General features: G+C 37.1%; 1 protein-coding gene across 8 annotated transcripts in view; it reads right to left on the bottom strand.

The window, feature by feature from the left end:
- The window catches only part of SCN1A (sodium channel, voltage-gated, type I, alpha subunit), a 66,952-nt gene that overhangs the window by 34,679 nt on the left and 11,859 nt on the right, over nucleotides 1–20,414 (bottom strand). For 3 of the 8 annotated variants that reach the window (XM_010567354.1, XM_010567373.1, XM_010567344.1), the window contains exons 6-17: nucleotides 19,555–19,827; nucleotides 13,899–13,962; nucleotides 13,132–13,273; nucleotides 12,769–12,975; nucleotides 12,029–12,334; nucleotides 10,959–11,306; nucleotides 9,598–9,730; nucleotides 8,513–8,751; nucleotides 6,014–6,187; nucleotides 5,016–5,372; nucleotides 3,820–4,302; nucleotides 233–350 (exon numbers count right to left, since the gene is read on the bottom strand). In XM_010567354.1, coding sequence (XP_010565656.1) covers nucleotides 233–350; nucleotides 3,820–4,302; nucleotides 5,016–5,372; nucleotides 6,014–6,187; nucleotides 8,513–8,751; nucleotides 9,598–9,730; nucleotides 10,959–11,306; nucleotides 12,029–12,334; nucleotides 12,769–12,975; nucleotides 13,132–13,273; nucleotides 13,899–13,962; nucleotides 19,555–19,827 — 2,844 coding nt within the window. Of the gene's footprint in view, nucleotides 1–232; nucleotides 351–3,819; nucleotides 4,303–5,015; nucleotides 5,373–6,013; nucleotides 6,188–8,512; nucleotides 8,752–9,597; nucleotides 9,731–10,925; nucleotides 11,307–12,028; nucleotides 12,335–12,768; nucleotides 12,976–13,131; nucleotides 13,274–13,898; nucleotides 13,963–19,554; nucleotides 19,828–20,414 lie in introns of all 8 variants that reach the window. The other 5 variants (XM_010567336.1, XM_010567330.1, XM_010567389.1 and 2 more) reach the window with 3 other exon arrangements.

The following is a 20,414-nucleotide window of genomic DNA, read 5'->3' as shown; positions in this document are numbered from 1 at the left end:
AATTTCTGATAAAATGTTTTCTTAATCGTTTACCTGGTATATAGTATAATTGCAGTATCAGTATCCATATGGTAAATTATGGTCTAAAAGTACTACTGCTAATAATCATATTTAAACATTAACGAAAGAGTAATTCAATACACAAATATTAATACTTAGTTTAAATAGATAACTATTCCATATTTAATGAATAAGTATTATTAGTAAGTATTATAATTTTTGTTCCAAACACCTTCTGTGAAGCAGGCTTCTGGCTCCTGGGCTTCTTCAGGTTCAGCTTCTGGTTGTTCTTCTGCAGGAAGTCCAATATCAACGGTGCTACCTTCGGATGAACTAGACGAATTTAACTTCTGTAAAGGGAAAAAAAAAGCATCACAAATGCACAGTAAATATTTTTAAGGCAAATATTAGTTGTGTTCAGAATAAGTAAAGAATTCTGCTATGTTTTTGAATGTTCTAGTATTCCACATAAGTAAATTGCTGATAAACGTATATGGAATTTGTACAACCGTTGGTTTTCCTTCTGCATTGTATGGATCCATTAAATAGAAGGTGTATCAGTGATAGATAAGGCTTTAAACAAAATTATGCTTTAAACTGAAAAATATGAGTGATGATGCTAAGCCTGCAAAGATTTATGACCACAACTACCCATAAGTGCAAAGATCTCTTGTCCTACATAGAAATAATGAAGCTTAAATATGTATCCAGGAATCTGTAGCGTCTACTGAAAAGCAGGTAAGAGCCTAAATATAACTATATAAATGAGGTGGGAGCTCAGAGGAATGAGGGGAAAAAAAGCATAAAGCAAAAAGATCAGCAGAGGATACACTTTAGAGGTCTGCAAGTCCAGATTAAAACTGCTGGAAGTCTAGCTCAGAGTGAGGGAGAAGCTGCATACAACAAGGCTGAAGTAGCTTAAGGGTGGCCCATAAAACATCAGGTTGTGTTTTATAACCTAATTACATTTTCAATAACACAATGAGCGTACAGAGAGAGAAACCAAATTTTTAAAAACTGAATGCACTTAAACTAATCCTCATCCTAAAAATTCTAAAAGTGTTGTAACGTGCAGCTGGACACCAGTTGCAATCTAGCTGGTCGGTATCATGGCTAAGATTGGGTAAAAATTGTGAAGGAAACATATTTAAGGATGTAGAGGTAAACAAAATAACGGAATAAATGCAATACAGCTTCATCAATGCTAGGTTGCAGCAGGCTTTTTGATATTGAGGACAAAAAAGTGCCCAAACCCTAACAACAGAGCTCTTACTAAAGAAGCAGCCAGTCCATTTTTCAGTAACAATTCCAAGACTCACTGATATTGAGTTGCATGGTGCTTAATAAAATTGTAATATTTAAAGTAGCCAGGTTTTAGTTAATTTCATCTTGTGGTGACTACAGAGATTGGAAGAACAATGTTGCAACTTTATTAGGAAAACGGGTTGATGTATCCAGTTTCGGGCTCTGTCATTGTCACAAGAACCAATTTATAGAGGTTTTTTTCCAAATTACATGACAGAGTTGCCTGTCTGATATTTTTACAAAAATACCGTATACTTCTAGTAATCCAATTTTCACAAATCATCCTTTGCAGTATGGTTTACCACTTTTCAAAACAATTCTGCAAATACTTTTCAAAACATTTCCAAAGCTTTTTTGTTTTTGAGAAAAAAATTTTCATTTTATTTCTATTTTCCTCTAAGAAGCAGGTTTTCTGTAATATTAGTCAGCTACTTTTTGCACACTAAAATTAATCTATTTGAAATTAATTTATAATTTTAAGATTATTAATTTGTTAATTTGCTAAAGGAGAAAAGAGTACCCAGCTGAAAACCAAACCAAACCAAACCAACCAACCAAACAAAACCCCCACAGAAACCCACTGCTTTTAGAGCTGACCCAACCAGCAAAAAAGGATCCTGGACAGCACTGTAAAACTCCAGGAATGGTGCTGAAAAACTCAACATGGTCTGAAGCCAGCTGGAACTCACCTGTTAGTGCCTTCTGGCCTGAGAAGTAGGGGATCCATACAGTCTTTTCTAAGTGGGCTCGCGTCAAAAAACTCAGCTAATTCAAAGGTTCTGCTTTTCTAGTGTTTATCATTTCTTTTCTACAGTCCCATTATACTAGCAGTCAATATAAAATAAGGTGGTAGACTCAGATCCAAAACAGCACTGCTGGATGGATTTCCCACTGAAAACTATGTGACAGAGCTGCTGGAGGAAGGCCCAAGTGTCATACTACTTTCTCAATGGGATAAAAGGTAACCCTGGTCCTACAGGTAGCAGCACAGTTACAGAAAGCTTTCCTAAACTGAATCTATTCCCCATTGGTCTGTCGTAAACCGGCTTGTGTCACTCCATTTGACTGCCTGCTCTATGATGGGTTAGAAGACTGGACTGCACTGGCCAGCATTAAGGTAGTTGTGGGGAGAGTAGATGACCAGTGGTTGTTATTCTCCAATGGATCTTTGTTTAAATGTTGTTTTATTTAGAAATTCTTCCAGCTGGGGCAAGTTCATAATGTGCTCAAATACATTCTTATAACCTCTACTGTGGCAGTGGTTCAGAAGCTTGAGTCAAAGCCAAATTTTTGGCTAGTATTTAGCAGGAAAAGAAATGTTAATGCTCCAGGTATCAATTGGGAAATGGGAACAATAGTGTCTCTGAAATACGTTGCCATGGGGAGAGGCTGCTTTGTACAGGTCTCCTTTCCCGGGGGAGGATCCAAAGATTGCGCTTAGCTTAACACTGGGTTTTTGTTAAGAACACAAGAAGGCTTATGCACACTGAAGTGGCAGCAGTACAGAATTCTGCTAGCCTAAAATCAGGTGTCTGAAGTATTGTTAGCAATACAGCAGTGGGGGGGAAGATGAGCTATCCCACAAAGAAACTGGATTGCTACCAGAATGCAAACTAGCTAGTTTAAGGTTGAGGTTCCTCAAGCCAGAAAATTAATTTTTTTGAGTGTCTGGAAAGATAATTTTCTGATTTGACTAAAATGTCAACAAGCTAAGTCACTGAGGGTGTAGTTGTTTTGCAAATTATGTTATCAAATCGATGTAAATTATCTTGTTAGAATAGCCACAGACAAAAAGTCATGTAAAGGAACAGTTATAGCCTTAATGTGTTTTTTAAAAATACCGTTCTCAACAAGGCCCTATATCTATAGCCTGCTTTGGCATTCCCTAACAACATGAGATATTTTTGTCTGTTGATACTACTTTTCAGTTTTAACAACTAAATGAATTTGAAGTATATAGAAGCGTCTATGGTTAAAACTTCTTTTTATGGGACTCTGGGTCTAGAAGAGCTGACAGTTTTAAAATCTAAAAGAATTGCAGTGTCTAAAGGAAATACATAAACTATCTCTGTGTTTTCTGGTTTATACCCACTCACAAAAAAAATCCCACAGAGGGAGAGTTTTTGAGTGGCAGAGAGATGAGGTATGGCACTCCTCATGGGACCCTTGTTACAGGAGGCAAACAAAAGTTTCTGGTGAAATAAGGCTGTGGCTAGGGCACTGCCCTACTTTACCAGTTGTTGCAACTACCATACGGACCGTAAACAGTTCTTATGGGTTAGTTTGGTCTCCCATTGCCTGACCTCTTATCTCCTCTTGGAGACTGTAATTTTTAACCCTTTCTCACACTTTTGTTCATCAAGAATTAAACCCTCCTTTATACACTCATTTATGCCCATGTACAAAGAAATGTCAAAATAACAAATGATCAAGAACTGAATACTCTGGCTTATGCTGAAAAAAACCAAAAAATACTCAAAAAATCAGAGAGAAATGCACAAAATATCTAAATACCTCTTTGCTTTCTTCCAGGTCTGATTCACTACTAAATTCCTCTGTGTTTAGATTTTCAAAGTCGGATTCACCCACAGCAATGGGCACTGTCACAGTGAGGCTTGGGTTGTTTATGAATGACATGTAATCACTTTCATCAATTATGTATTTTTCCACACTGCTGCCTGTGCCTATGCCACTAGTTGTTCCATTTGCATCTTTAATATAGTCATGGTCCTTGCTTAGTTCCACAGTTGTATGGTTAGAAATACAGCTATTTTTGTTGTTCAGATCTTCAAGTGGTTTGATTTCATCTAAAGCTTTTTGTTTTTTAACAAAAGCTTTTTGGATGAATTCGCGTGCTTTTCTCTTCACATAATCTATGCCCTTCTGCATTCTTGCTACAGCAATTTGGAGATTATTCATTTCATTGTCATCATCTGTCACAGCAAGGTTGTCTGCACTAAATGAGCTCAAGAGCAAGGCCAAAAATAGGTTCAGTACCTGCAGAAAGATAAAAAAAGGATGTTCTAGACTTTCTTTATCCCGACAAAGAACATTTCTTTTATTAAAAATTGTCATATTAGTGACATTGAAGACTGAAATCCTGATAATTCACCATAACCAAAGAAAAGCACCCTCAAAACTTTTTCTCCTCTCCATAAAAAACCTGACCTTTTAAAATTTTGTTTAGGTCCTGTTCACTATTCCAAAATATTCCTACACCTGACTAACATCTGTAAATGTGTCTTTAAATCCCCACAGTATATAAATATTTTGGTGCGAAATCTTATAATCTAAAAATGGAGATAACAGATTTGCTGTTCAGCATCATTAAAAAGTTTAATTTATCCCATCACACAGCAGAAATTAGATTATTTAGGTGACTAATCATACAGGATAAATAATAAAAAAATCCACAGCAAATGGTTTATAAAGAGCCCATAAACTAAAATTATTTGAAGCATAAAATATTTACAAAGAGCCAAAAGACAAATTAAGAATGTGACTAAGTGCTCACTCTAACATTCTTAGGATTTTGATATTGCAGGATACTTTGTTCTCAATCCAAAAAAGCTCTTAAGCTTAACTTGAAGCATCGCTTGAAACCACCTGCGTAAGTGCTTTGTTGAAGCAGAGCCAGAGCACTTAGTTCACTTCAGGATTGAGCCCACTCTATTGCCAAATAATTTTTTGCTAACGCTTTGATTACATACCACTAGGTTTCCAATCACCATGACCATCATGAAGACAGTAAGGCACATGGCTTGGCCAGCAACCTCCATGCAGTCCCACATCGTTTCTATCCATTCTCCACACAACACCCGAAATACAATCAAAAAAGAGTGGAAAAAATCTTGCATGTGCCAGCGTGGAAGTTCACAGTCACTTGCGATTTTGCAGACACATTCCTTGTAGTTCTTCCCAAACAACTGCATCCCAACCACAGCGAAAATGAACACAATGATGGCCAGCACCAGGGTCAGATTTCCCAGAGCTCCCACAGAGTTGCCAATAATTTTTATCAGCATATTTAGTGTTGGCCAAGATTTTGCCAATTTGAAAACACGTAACTGGAAGAAAAGAAAAATGTTGTTAGGACAACCAGCAAGAAAGACATAAAGATATTTTAAAGTTAATTTGTGGAAGGGTATTACTGCAAAATATGCCCTGAGTATGACTGTTCAGAAGGTATCCTCTTGTCTAAAAGCATGAAAATGGAAGGTTCAGTCAACAAAATTTTGTGAAGTTAGAGCTTGATGTCCTAAAAGCATAGTTTTTACTGAAGGCCAAAGAAGCTACCAGTCATATTAGAGGGAATTTAAAATCTAGGATTCATCTGTTAAAATCATCTGGGCCACTTTTCTACTAGTATTTGCAGAGCAGATCTATTCCCAGGATGCCAATCAGAGCACAATACATCTGGTGAGTTGATTTGTTTCTGCATAGCAGGATATTTAAAGTGTGTATATACAATAAATACATTGGAAATAGGCCCAAGGCACCCACTGCTATCTATTTATCTCGATCTCTGTCAATTCCCGTTGAAGACAGTAACATACCACAAGTAATAAGGGTTTGTACTAATGAAAGAGACATCAGGATCAGTATCATGGCAAACATCAAGCAAACTTTTAAGGCAAAAAATTACATTATTTTAATGAAGTCCTATTGCAAAATCAGTGCAATTGATGTATATTTACTGTATATTTACCAATCTGAATGATCGAAGAACTGAGAGTCCTTCCACATCTGCAAGACCAAGCTCAACCAAGCTAAGGGTTACAATAAAACCATCAAAAATATTCCACCCTTCCTGGAAATAATAGTAAGGATCCATTGCAATTATCTTGAGAAACATTTCTGCTGTGAAGATTCCAGTGAAGACCTGAATTCAAAATGCAGTTTGTTATTTCATTGTGAAATGCAATATTACAGATTTAGCTGTTTTCTAGGTTTTTAATCCAAGCTACGTACCTGCAATATCTTATCCAAAACTGATACTTAAAAATAGTTCAGTGTACTGTAGTGATTTATTATGCCCACCTTCCCTTAACAAGTACCATACAAACCAAGTAATTTTTTCAATTAATTAAATTTTATACTAATCAAGTTACATAAATTTCTGTTTTATAACATTTATCATCCAATTTCAACTCTATGAGGATATGGACTTTCTCATGTACTGTGCAGACAATATCCCAGATTTGATTTTCACAACATAAACCAGAATGCTTTCCAAGAAATTACATGGTATAACATCTTTCTTGGTATACTAATTACAGTATGCAGCAGCATGAATGAGGCCAAATCTAAGACTCCAGAGGGGCAGCTTGTTTGCTGGTATAACCTGCTGTAATCCCATTCAGTTCAACAGAGATGCAATTATTTATACTGTATGGGAAGCAACTGAGATACAACAATGTGCTAAAGCTGAGGAACTTCTCCCTGGGTGTTGCCAGTAAGTTCAGTGAAGTTGATTGGCTCAATCACTTTGATGACAGGAATGAAAGAGCATTTAAGAATGCATTTTAAACATGATATTGCTGGTAATGGTTTCTTATCATGGGATGCTATGCTGAACGGAGTAGGAATCATATTTAGGAGCCACCAAGGTAGTGACCCTGAGTAGGTTTGAGAGAAGTCTTAGAAGAATTTCCTGTAGGATAGAGATGTACTAAAGCCACCATTAAAGGCTGCCTGAGCCCTGGTCTGAAATGCTTTCTTTTTTTGGTTTTGATAACCCATTTTCAAGCAAGCTGAACAGAAAATGGGACAGCTAAAGAGAATAATCTGACTTGCTCTGCCTAGGAACACCAATGCTCAAGATGATAGATTTTATTACAGTCTTTAAATACATTCCAGATACAAACATTGGAGAGGGAAAGGTTACTATTTTTTAAGCTACAGGATTGGAACCACTGAGGAAGCAGTAGGAATGAATAAATACAGGCTGAAATGCTGACTTAGGTTCCTAGCGATCAGGACAGTAAGGTTCTCAAGGAGCTTTAAAGTGGAACTCCTGGAGCAGGTGAACCCTGAGAGCCTCTGTATTGCAGAAGGGGTTTATGTCAGGGAGCCTAAGACTGGAAGACCATGGTGCTTATAGACAGGTTGTCTTGCACTCCCTTTGTAGCCAAATGGACACCAAGACTTATATGGCGTTTTCTTGGTTGAAAAACAAAGCTATAAAACGCTACAATACAGGATTTTACATTTTACTAGGAAACTCAGATTCAGTTTCCCTTATTTTAAGTATATGAAAACCAGCTATGTGTTTATCTATTAATTCTTCCTTCTAAATGCTGTAGTTAGTTACATGATCTGAGGCATTTTTTTCCTCATTACAAAACAAGGATTATTAAAATTCCCATTATAAGGAATCAATTCTTAAAATAAGAGACAAAATAGGACTGCAGCTGCAGATACTTCTATGTGATCAAACCTGTCAGTTCAAAAGCATCAGAGCTACAACAAATTAACTCCTGAATTCTTTAATAATTTATCTTTTTGAAGTAGAAGGGAGAAAATATAGTTGACAACATGAGGAAAAGATATCTTACTAATTATCTGATGATAAAAAAATATAAAAAACTGTAAGAGGAAAAAGTACTGCAGGATACTTTTCATAGTTTTACATAAATCATATAAAGAAAACAATCCACATATCCACGTAAAAAGTCTTTTACAGAAGAAAATTCTAGAATTGCTTTTTAATGTTGGGGGGGGGTTGGTTTTGTTTTTTGGGGTTTTTTTTTAGCTATTGTAAACCTATCCTGAGGAAACAGCAATTAAAAAGACATTCATAATTTAAAGATTTGTATTGTATTGATCGAAAAAGTAACACTACGTTTATTTGCATAGTATCTTTTTCATGGAAGTAATGCATTCCCTGGTTTAGTAGTTAGGCAAATCAACTTCTGTTTAAGATGGACTTTACTTAATGCAGCATTGGTGTCATTTTTTAAAATTTTTAATTTGGCTTTGCAGAACACTGCAATGTATTGATTTTACAGTATCCTAAGTTACATGAGCCAGGGATGATAGTGAAATTTCCAAAAATGTTCTCATAGTCATATCTGGAGGCCAATAAATGTCCAATAAATCTACTTTCTAAAGAGTAAAAAGAAAAAAAGCTAATGAAACTCTTTCCTTCAGTTATTTCAGACATAATTCCTTCCAAATCATGAACAGAAAACCACAACCTACTTACCAGATTTCCAACTGAAAGTACGTTATTGAATTCATCGGTCATCGGATAATGTTCCATAGCCATGAAGAGTGTATTTAAAACAATGCAAATTGTAATAGCCAGGTCAACAAATGGGTCCATTACGACTAAGTTGACGATATGTTTTATTTTTAACCAATGCGGACTGCAGTCCCAGATCAAGAAAATATTTGCAAATTTATACCAACATGGTGGGCATTTCTGTCTTGATTCTTCAAGTTCTGTAGGAAAAGAAAGTTCATACAGGTAACTATGTAATTCCTCTAACATTCCTCAATCCTATATGAATTGTACCAGTCAAGTTGTCAACCTGTACTGGTACCGATTAACCTCCTATAAGCCCTTTTTTACAGGGCTTTTCAAGAAAGTCTTTGAAAAGTGCTATCAAATGTATTTATTTTCTTCAAAGCTTATCTATCAAGCACAACTTCTTTGTATTCCAATCACTATGCCGATCAGTATCAATTTAGGCATCAATTTGTTTTATGTATTTAATTGTTCCTTGATTACACTTCAACCTGTTCCTCCCACTTACTGTTCAATTATGTAAATATTTTTATTTTGAAATTTGTGGTGTTTAGGTAAAAATTTTCAATACAATTTTCATTCCTAGTTCAAGAAAAAAACATTTTTATCACCTTGAATAGCACTTCTTTAAAGAGTAACTGAATAAATATAAGTGCTAAAAGTACGTACATATTTTAAACAATATTTGAAAAATGTTCAGTGGCCTTCTTGTGTGCAATAATATATTTTTAATTACTGTGCATAAGCATCCACTCAGTTATGACCATCAAACATAATTCTGTAGTTCTGATGACTACAGGAGGTAGGTGGTGGCAAAACAATGAGAAAGAAATGCTTACATATGTAATAACTTTAATGCTTACTTATGTAATAACCTTAATGAATAAAGAACTTTAGGTTTCCTGATAAATATGTGTCTGTCTGTGGGATTGCATCTGTCAGTTAGGCTAGTTTAGATCAGTTTTTAAATTTCAACTCAATTTTTCCAAAGTCCATTGGAAAAAACAGGTATTAAATATTAAGCTATGCATAGCACATACCTTCCACAGTGTTTGTGAGGATACTAGCAATACTCATCGCTCTTTCCCTTAAAGCTGGATCTTCCAGGAAGTCCATAGAAACGTGAAAAGAGCTTGATATTCTCTTTCTCATTTCTGTTTCTGTAGTGGTGCCCTATACAGAGAACAATAAAAGGTGAGACCATTTTGGAGAAATGAGATAAGCAAATACTATATAGAACCCTGTTATTAATGTCTTCGCTTGGATACGTGCTTCGTGCACTTCAATTATTACCATGTCAGACTTTTCTTACTTTTTAGTATCTTTCAAATAATTTTTAAAAGGAATGAGGCAATAGTTACCTACTGTTCAAGACTGAGAGAGTTCATTTACCTAACTTTCACAGTTCTTTCCTTCAAGCTATGAAAAATGATTTAAATAAATGGAAAAGGATTGAGTTCAAAATATTGTATTAAATTTTTGCAAACAGTAATTTTTTTCCTTGCTCCTGCTGACAGAATATTCTGGGTTTTGTAACATAATAGTCCTTTCCCCTAGGCAAACTCTAGCTAAAGTAAGAAAAGTCTGACTTCCTCATGCTTCCTCATGCTAATATTTTTTTAGTAATGTGAGTAGACAACTTTGAACTAAGCAAGAAATTTTTTTGAGATGTCTTCTCTTACCTTGTATAGGGTAAGAGAATGGCAGCAATATGTGCTGCACGTATGTTCATACAGACATTTGTATTTTTGGAAGTATGTATTGAAATGTGATCTTCCAATGAACCGTTTGTTATCTACACTACAGAACTGCACCAGCAACGGATGGAAGAATATATAGGAATGAGAAGTGAAAGAGAATAAAGAATTGACAACTTCCTTACATTTTCAACAGGGCTGATAAGGAAGAATGTTATCAAAATTAACGAATAATGCTAATTTTGATAAAGTGATAATAGCAGCATCATATTGACTGCAGTTATATTATAACATTTTTTATACTATTTTCAATTGCATAGTAACTATGATTTTGCAGACCATAGCCAGATAGACCTTTAGATCAGCAAACATAAAGTATAGCACAGTAATATAGAAAAGCATAGTGCTTTTATGAATGTGTAAGTAAGTTAATATTTTATTACTTGGAAACTGCGAATTGCATTTGTTAGTTATGAGAGTATTTGTAAGTAAATGCTTAGGTTGCAAACCTATCATCTTAGCTGTTTTATTTTTTAAAGATTTTACAAGATGCAGGAGCATTCACAGCTTGACCAACCAGGAAGCATTGCCAAGGGTTCCATTCTGTAGAAAACACTGGCTGGTGCAGTAAGAAAAGGCCACCATGCCTAAGCTATTTAAAACTTTCTTACATTGTCATCAGTAGGTGGTTTATCTATTATCACCTCTGGCAGAAGCTGTCCAACAGGCGATGTAGGAACTGATGGTCCACCGACCAGGGAAACCACCCCATTGCAATCCACAGTGCTGTGCATCTTCCCATTCACTGGAAACACGGCCAGCATCCTGGATGACCTACTGGCCTGACTAATGTTACTGTTGCGCCGTTCACCATGTCTGCGCGGCACAAAGAGAGAATCTCTTCTGCTGTCGTTGTCTTCAAAAGTGCTGTGCTCATCATCGGCAAAGTCATTTTCTGATCCTATATCCTTTGCTCGACCTCTGAAGCTGAAAAGGCTTGTTCTGCTGTTGCGCCTTGGGGAAAACAGGGAGCCGCGAATGCTCAGCAAAGACTGCAGGCAAACAAAATTTGTGATTATTAGCTGAAACCTTCAAAGTTAGCGTTGTTATTAGGATAGCGTAGGCAGTTTTTTTCTTAAATGAGAGTAACCATTTTTCCCAGAAGCTAAATGCTGCTGTGAAATTTTTGCGTGTATTTCATTATATGTGTATTTTGCAGATAGAAATACCACTGTTCATGGATTCTTAAACAAAACCAATTTTGAGCACTCCTTTCTCCCAATGTCAGCTAGAGCTGCTGAGTAGAATAGTTGCACAATACCCATCAAGAAAAAAAAGGGAGTCTATACATGCACATTCTTTCATGTATGCAGCATCCTGCACATATTGAACCAGCCTCCAAACATCATTGAAGCAGGAGGAAAATATGAGGCTATCATAATGGAAAAATACCGTAGCACTTTAATAAGTCTAGGTAATATATAATCACTCTACCCTCCCCCCAAAATCCATCAGAGAATATTTTAATATGATTTTTAAACAACCCTATTACAAGACTAGAGATATGAGGTTACATTTAATTCTCCGTGTTATTTTACAAGACAATCTAGCAGCTACAGCACTTTCTCTCAAGCACTAGCAACAATAATAAAGTGTAATGAAAATCTCAGTGTTTCCTTTCTTTAGGCAGTAGGGTCATATTACAGTACATAGGTTGTAACAGCCAATGATGCTTTAAATGTATGCTTCTACTAAAAATAACTATATGCAATACCTGATGTGGAGAAGAATACTTCTTTTCATATGTCAGCCTATTGCCTTCAATAGATAATCGGAAACCTTTCCTTCTGATGCTGTCTTCTGATTCAGACTTGTGAAATTCATCTTCATCTTTTTCCTCTCCTCCAGACTGTTCTTTCTGTTTTCGTTTTTTCCTTCTGTTTCTCCTCTCTTTTGCACTCTTTGAGCTCAATTTTGATGCCTCTGAGGAACTTTCTGAGAGCCCTCCTGCTTCTCCCCCAGCGCTGGGCTCCCTGGACTCTGCGGATGCTGTTACTGCTGCTGCTGCCACCGCTGCTGCCTGCCATGTTACAGAATGAATTTGTGTCACTGAGCAAACCATGGCATCATGTTTTTTCTAAATTTACTTATACAGATTTTCTAGTCCGAACTGGATCTTAACACTTTTCATAGGATATCCTTTCCCTAATTTTTTCTAATATTTATCACTCAATGGACTCAAGATATATGTTGGTCATAGCCTTCTTCCATCTTTCATGAGTAGTTTTTAAATGCAGAAGCCTAACAGACTGTATTTTTGACACTAGACTAAGAAAAACATAATGAATCATGTATACCTAGTTTTGAATATTCTTTCTTGATTATGGCTGGCTCATTCACAGTACAATATCTTTAGTGCAGAATAGAGTATCTCTAAGCTAGTTCTGTTGTTGAAAGCCCAACAGGGTAAAATTATTTCCATACACTTCTGCATTACTACACCATAAATTATACCTGAGCTGCTTCTTGTTGCTTCTTCAGTTGTTCCAGCATCTGTTGAAATTCTGCTTCTTTCTGCTCTGCTTCTTCCATGGTTGCTTGATTCTGTTCTTCATAGGCCATGGCGACCACAGCCAGGATCAAGTTGATCAGATAGAAAGAGCCCAGAAAAATCACCAGAACAAAAAATATCATGTATGTTTTCCCAGCAGCCCGCAGTGTCTGGAAATAAGAATACATTTATAAGCAAGAATAGGTATACAAAAATCTCTGTTTTTCATATAGTAAATATTAAGATATTATAAGAAAATTGATTCTAGGCCTCTTGCATTATTGGTACAAACATATTTAGTCTATTTTGCATTAAAAAATTCTCACCAATTGATAAAGGTTTTCCCAGAAGTCTTGAGTCATCAAGCGAAATAGTGACAAGAAAGCCCAGCTGAAGGTGTCAAAACTTGTGTAGCCATAATTGGGGTTTCTACCAGCTTTCACGCATGTATATCCTTCTGGGCACTGCCTGCAAAGACAAACTGGGTGTTACCTTATATAGTTATTTTAATATTACCACCTGGAATGTCCAGGAGAAGATTGGGATTAAAAAGAGGATTTTTCTCTAGATAATCAGACTAGAAATAATAGCAGTTGTGATTTTTAATAGAAAATGATTTTAAAGGACACTAGAAAAATTGAGCAGGAAAGGCACATAAGAATTAGTGTCAAAAGGTTAATCTAAGCTTCTAAAACATAATATTCCAAATAATTTCTTTAATTCTTAATGTTGTAACGTTAATGTCAATGTCAGCATTTTCCCCACTGTCTGAGCCTGTTAGCACTCATATGTGTAGCTGGAACTGCGAAATAACATGCATTTTCCAGCTGCTGTGTCTGTTACTTCTCATCCAGGCAGGAGCTACTCTAATATCAAATTACTGATTCATTCATGCAGACTAAGCTCATCTAACCAATCCACTGAGCTCTGACCAGGAACACAAATCCTCATCACAGTGTAAATCCTAGCATTTCTTATGTGAAAGAAAGTAGTCACTCAAAATATAGCCCCCCTCCAACTGCACATCTAAAGAACATGGATCTAATTATCTAATTTGTACACAGTGCAATAATATGATGAAAGTTGGTCTTACCCAGCATCAGAACTATTTCCGCAAAGCAGAGCATCATTTTGCCCTTCCAGAAAATAAAAATGACCTGTTTAGAAAAGAATTTTTAAAAAGTTATAAAATACTGAATATGAAAGTTTTCTTACAGCTCTATGAAATAAATAGTCCCGCTCTAAAAGTGTTAAGGTGATTTCAGATGCAATTTTAAACAAGCAGTATTATTTTTTTCAGCAGGACAATAACTTTAGAGTAAATGACAATATGAATTGCAGTAAGTGCTATCACTCACAACACTTACTGTTAAAATGCCGAAATGTACTAAAAATCCTGCCAAATGCTGCTGGATGTGGATGAAATGTGCAATACTCCCTTCAGTCTGTTCCCTGAACTAAATCACACTTTGTGAAATTATATTGTACAGTTATTTATTACAATAATTCAATTGTATCTGAAAAAAATATACCGATAATTTATTTCAAACTTTCTGATCAGTATTGCCAAGGGTTCCAGTTTGTCACTTACAAAGACTTGTGACAGTTATTTAACATGTGAGCTCTGCAAAAAAACAGCCAGCTGCCAACGGCTCTAACTGTTACAGGTACGTACACACTGCAATTAGCCAGCTGATTGGTATGAAGGCCCTGGTATACATCTAAATTTAACTCGGACGGAATTACTGCAACAGTCACCGACTTGCGTAGGTAGGATTTTAGGAGTATATGATGAAATTATTGATCACCTTAGGAAAGAAAAATTGGGTAAGTTCCACCAAATCACCCTGTAGCCAACCATCCCATAATCTTTACAGTAATCCTGTATTTAAAGGACATTTTAGGTGGTTTAAACAACAAAGGCATTGACCTGTCTATCCTTAGAAGAATAAAGAGATGATGCGCAAAACATTGTGCTTATTACGATTCACTTTGACCGTATCCTTGAGAAGTGCTTTGCTTTTTCCCCTCAAAGCAGATGCCTACAGTTGCCAAGCTCTTAATTTTGGAAAAATTATGACAGGAGGATCTCCCTCCTGTAGTAACGATCTCCCATTTGGTCACAGGCTTAAGGATGCAACTTATACAGGGTCAGACCACGCAGCCCAGTATCCCATTTCTGATGGAGACCAAAAGCGTTGCCTCAGGATGTGTGTAAGGACAAGGCAGGGACACGGCGATACTCCTCTGAGCACCTCCCCAGCTTCCAATACTTCTGAAGCACAGCAGCTTCGGAGTTAAGGTGGTACTTCTTTTTTGCTTCCTGAGAAGACTTAAACCATGCGTTGGATTTCTTTTCCATTGGACTGGCCTGTTAGATTCCCTTAAAATGATCTCGTTTCAAACACTACCAGAGCAGCTGAGTTTAAACTTGAGTGTGGCTGTGGTGGCTGTGCTGCGCAAGTAACAAGGGTTACTACCGAAGCTCATGAATTCTGAGTCTGGGGAGGTGTCACAAACTACTGGCTCAGCACCTTGATTTGCTGCAGGAGGGACCCAGCACCCAGCCAGCTGCATTGCTCCAAGCAAGAGTCACCATTTGGAAAAGTTAGGTTTTAAGCTGTATATAGACCTTGTTCTGACCCTCTGTGAAGGACTCCGTTTCAGTGTCTAGTGAAACACTTGCGACTTACAGGGTATAATCTTCTGTACTGTACAAAGTGCACGACCCTATGTGCGGCCGCTGTCATTCCGGGCTGGTGTGCATTGCAGAACTGCACCGCGCTGAAACACAGCTGGAAATAGTAAAGTTAGCTGCCATGATGCTGACCACAGCTGACCCTGATGAAGCAAACCTTATTCTGCATTATGTCAGCTAATCACGATTAAAACATGCTGGAACATAACAGCTGGTTGGGAAGAACACAAACCTGACTTGATATAGTTTACATGGAGCAGTCAGTCATGATCAGTACTGCATCAGTTGAGCTGAACAGCTAAAACAGGGTCTGTATTCAAATTCTGTGGTTCGGACAAGATGTGCCCTGTAAGCATGCTGTACTTGCCAGCTCTGCAAGAAATAATAGCTGCCCAGGCTTTCTCTGAGTGCACTGATACAGCTGTGACAAATGCTCAAAATATTATCATGATAGGAAGTTTTTATAGCAACGGAAGCTCAGCAGTATACGCATGCGTCCCTAACTAGATGCAAAACTCTAAATTGTATTTTACCCAAGTAACGTGAAAAGCCCCTCACCACATCAAAGGTATATGTTCGGCTCCTGTTTATTTGATTGGGAAAAGGGAAAAAAACCCTGGTAGGTGAGCACTTTACTTCAAGGGAATTTACGGTTGTTTGGGTAAACCTAGGGTAATGACTAAGAATAATTGTTATTCCACAAAACAGATTGTGAGATGTTGTTTCCCAGAAAAAATTGCTTATGGCAAACTTGCCAAGATAAACTTAAACTTATCTAGCATTAAGTTTACCGGATCTGCTATCTTGGAAAAAGAAAAAGGAAAAAAAGAGTGCTTGACTCACTCATGCCGGGTGTGCTTACATAAAGTCTCGCTAAATGGTATTTCCAAAAATGAGCTCAGTGGCAAAATTAGGGCTTACATGCCTTTTTTGCATAGTACACACAAGTACTGGCATAAAAACTTGTATAATTCCTACAAAAGGCAGTGCCATTGCACCGGTCTGAGTTCCAGGTAAGTCCCTTCTTATTGCCCTGTGAGACAGCTGGTTTAAGAACCATTTCTGTATCCTATCTGCCCATCTACAAAAAGAGAGCAGGAAGCTGTGAGAAGATAATTTTTCTGTTTGAAACTGCTGGTAAGCAAGGACAAGCTTACTAACTTCATTAAGACTCATAATTTCATTATAAATTTCATAATACATATGAAATCCCATGTAAATATACAAAAGATTCAAGTAGCCATTCAATGAAGTACCTTCTGTAACTAATTCAATTCAGCTTTGTTTTTTAGAGGGCTTCAGGTCTTCTTTAAATCAAATGAAATCAGAACTTGAGTTTACAGATTCTTGGTTAAAAAGCCAGGAAATGAAGTTTGACCTTGAAGTCAGGTCTTCATTAAACTTTGCCTACACTTTGTTATACCCTGTTGCATGGGATCTCCGTGAATTCACATATTCAAGTAAAGTGAGTTTCACAAAAAAGATTGCATCTTGATTTAAGAAACTCAGATGGAAATCCATCATAGTCATTGATCAGCTGTGTGATCACAGTTAGAAGCTGTCTTACTTCAATTTGAAATTTGTCTGGCTCTGACTTGCAGTTATTGAACCTGTTACATCTTTGCCTGCTAGATCAAAGATATGTCTCTGATGAAATTTCTGTTCCCCATGAGGTTTTTCTCAACTGTGATCAAATCACCCCTTAAACCTTCTCTTTGATATGCTAAGTAGGTTGAGCTCCTGGTCTATCTTGGTATAAAGCATGTTTTCCAACCCTTTAATCATTCTGCTCTTTTCTGAACATCCTCCAGTTTTTCAACATTCTACCTAAATTGAACTTTATATAGTATTCCAGTAGCAACTGCAGTAGTGTTACATACAGGGGTAATACTGCCTTCCTGGCCAATAATTTATTTATGTGAACAGGATACTATTTAGCTTTTTGGCTGCAGAGTTCTAGCATTAATATTTCAGAGTCTTGGCTGTTCCACAGTGCCATAGGTGCCTTAGCCTCTCTATTGCTAAGGGTTTTCCAATTGCATTTCTATATCCTGTTTCTCAGCTGCAGCTCTGCAACCATTTACGTAAGCTGCTGTGGCAGTGTTTTCCAGAGCCTCTGTGGCACTATTTTTCCTTTGTTCTCATGCTGTTTTTCATGCTGCTTTTATTCTCATGACGTTACACCTGCAAACACATTACTGTTGCAGCAGGTACTCATGGGAAGCAATTGTCTCTGGTGTGAGATTCACCCCTCTTTCTCTCCCTTTTTCCTACTCCTTGCTTGTAGCTTTTGGTTTATATTAGGTGATCTAATAACATGCATGTATGAGCTTAAAACCCAACCAGCCATGCAGCACCCGCCCTGATCAAAGTGCTTTCCAATTAGTGCTAATAGCACTGTAAGCAGGAACAACCTGTAGGGAGTTTGAGGAGATGCTAATGAAAAACACACAGTTGCTATGGGAAAAGTATGACGGAGTGATCGCTGCTGCACTGGAAAGGGTACCCAGGGGAGGAGACTCACCTGGGGACCCCACCACTTCTCTTCGCATCTGGGTGCCGTAGTCAGTTTTCCCTTTCCCCTTCCCTCTTCTTTCTCTCTCTCCCCTTTAGTTCTTATTTTTCTCCAGAAGTGTCTTTCACTGTTAGAGCTGATGTATGCCACTAGCTACAGTCTTTATGCGTGTGAACCTGTCCCGACATGAATTGTGCAGCACTGATTTTTAGGATAGGGAGCTTAGATTTGTAACCTCACATTTAACTGTACTGAAATGCATTTCGTTATCTATCCTCAGTTTGCCAGACTGCTCTGTATCAGCAAAACTGGTTGGAAAATCATACTTTGGGAAATTATCAAATGGAAAGATGCATCAAAACAACTTCTGAAGAGGTTTGTCCGAGATTGCAGCTTTTCAAGGTTTTAACTAAACTAGATGATGGAAGAATGCTTACCAAATTTGCAAATGATACTAATCTGATAAGAATGGCGGTGAGTTTGAGGAAACGATTACAATTTAAAAGATCCAGGGCAGTTGGAGAGATGGTCTGAAAAAATAGGGTGCTGTTCAGGCCGGAACAATTAACTGTGCAAATACAAGTGGAAACTCAATGAGGTAAAAGGCTGTAAAAGATTCTGGAGCAGGTAGACCACAAGCTGAACAGGATTAAATGAAGTTACAATTGTAAACAACAGCAAGCCCTAGCCTAGGATATATAAACCAGAAGTATAAGTTACTACACTACCGCATAATCCTTCTTCTCTACTTAGTATGCCTCATGTGGAGGAGGAATGCCTAGATGAGGGTACTGCACTTTAAGCAGCATGTTTATGAACAAGAAAGGATCCAGATGAGAGATCAAGATCTAGAAAATAAGTTGTAGGAGAAAAAGGTGGATGATCGGGGTTGATTAGCATATAAAAAGAAGACTGAAAGAGGACAGAACAGGGCATGGCAACAGAAGAACAGTGGTTAAATACCTCAGAGACAGTGATTAATGATAGGGAATAATTTGGTTTTGATGCCTGTGGTGAAGTTGATGAGAACATTGAGCTTAAATTGCAGCAGGAAAATTTGTTAGACCTTAAAAAACCCCTTTCTAATAATTAGTGAAGCACAAGAATGGATAGATGGTGAAAATACTGAGGGCTCCATCACTGGAGTCCTCACTGAATGTCAGAAGTCTCTGATATCTGTCAGAAATCACATAGCCAGAAATCGCATAGCAATCTGTTGCTGATCTTGCTTTAGAGTGTCGGAATGGAAAGTGTTTAAGACTATTAAGTAACTTTAAGAACTTCTTTGGACCTCTTCCTGTCTCAGAGAAGATGTGGATTTCGCAGAGAAAGCTGAGAAAAAGAGCTGTATCAAGTAGAGATACCATGTTCCTTGTTCCCTCTTCCATGCCGGCCTTTGGAGCAGAGATATGAGAAAGAGAGAAAACACTTCTCCTGCTCTGTCTTAACTAAATGTATCATCCCTTCCCCTCCTTATTTCTAAGAATTGGGTCAGCCACAAATCACTTTGGTAAGAATTATGCTGACAATACTTACTTTCATCTTCAATGTACCCCTTCCAGTCAAATGGAGTCACTGTTGAATTAACCAATGTACCATTTTCACCTATGGTGCTGTTTAGCTGGGCAGTAATATTTGTTTCCAAAGTAAAATTTTCTGGAGGCCACTGCAGGCATTTATTCCTCAAGTTGCCCATGAACAGCTGCAGCCCTATTAGTGCAAATACACTCAGACAAAACACAGTCAGGATCATAACATCCGAGAGCTTCTTCACCGACTGAATTAGGGCTCCCACGATAGTCTTCAAGCCTGCAAATGCAAAGGAATTCTTATTCTGATGTTCAAAACTTTTTTAAAGCATAAAAATGACAGTGTCTCCCAGTAAAGTTATAGATTTCATGCAGAAGCCCAAATAAATGATTGTAATGTCTGTGAAATAACATTTTTGTGAAGAGCTTTTTCACTTGTGAAAATGAATAAATAGTTGAAATTTATGTTCATTTGAAACTGTGAATGGAATGAGTTGCATATATTTCAAAACACTTGTTTTAATGCTAAAACAAGTGACTTTTTTATTCATGCTGTACATGAATCTCACATAAAAGTCTTCTTTCTTTTTATTCGTCAATACCTCTTGCCCCAAACCTTTGCTACTATCAGTTTTATAACATACTAGATTTAGAAGACAGTGGTAAAAAGCCTGTTCAACAATAAATAGGATTAAAATTTAATGCTATAAAACTGGAGATGGTTTGGAAAATCGTAGCATTTTAAGATAATAAAACCCCCATGCGATGCCCATGCTGTTCTTTATTATCTTATTCCTTCTTCTTACTAAGTCAACATTTTGAACAGTTCTATTTTTTAGACACAAATATTCACAACAAATACCACAT

This window comes from Haliaeetus leucocephalus, unplaced genomic scaffold, assembly GCF_000737465.1.
Source record: "Haliaeetus leucocephalus isolate CR32 unplaced genomic scaffold, Haliaeetus_leucocephalus-4.0 Scaffold1, whole genome shotgun sequence".
Classification (NCBI taxonomy): Eukaryota; Metazoa; Chordata; class Aves; order Accipitriformes; family Accipitridae; genus Haliaeetus; species Haliaeetus leucocephalus.
This window is presented reverse-complemented; position numbering and strand designations above follow the sequence as displayed.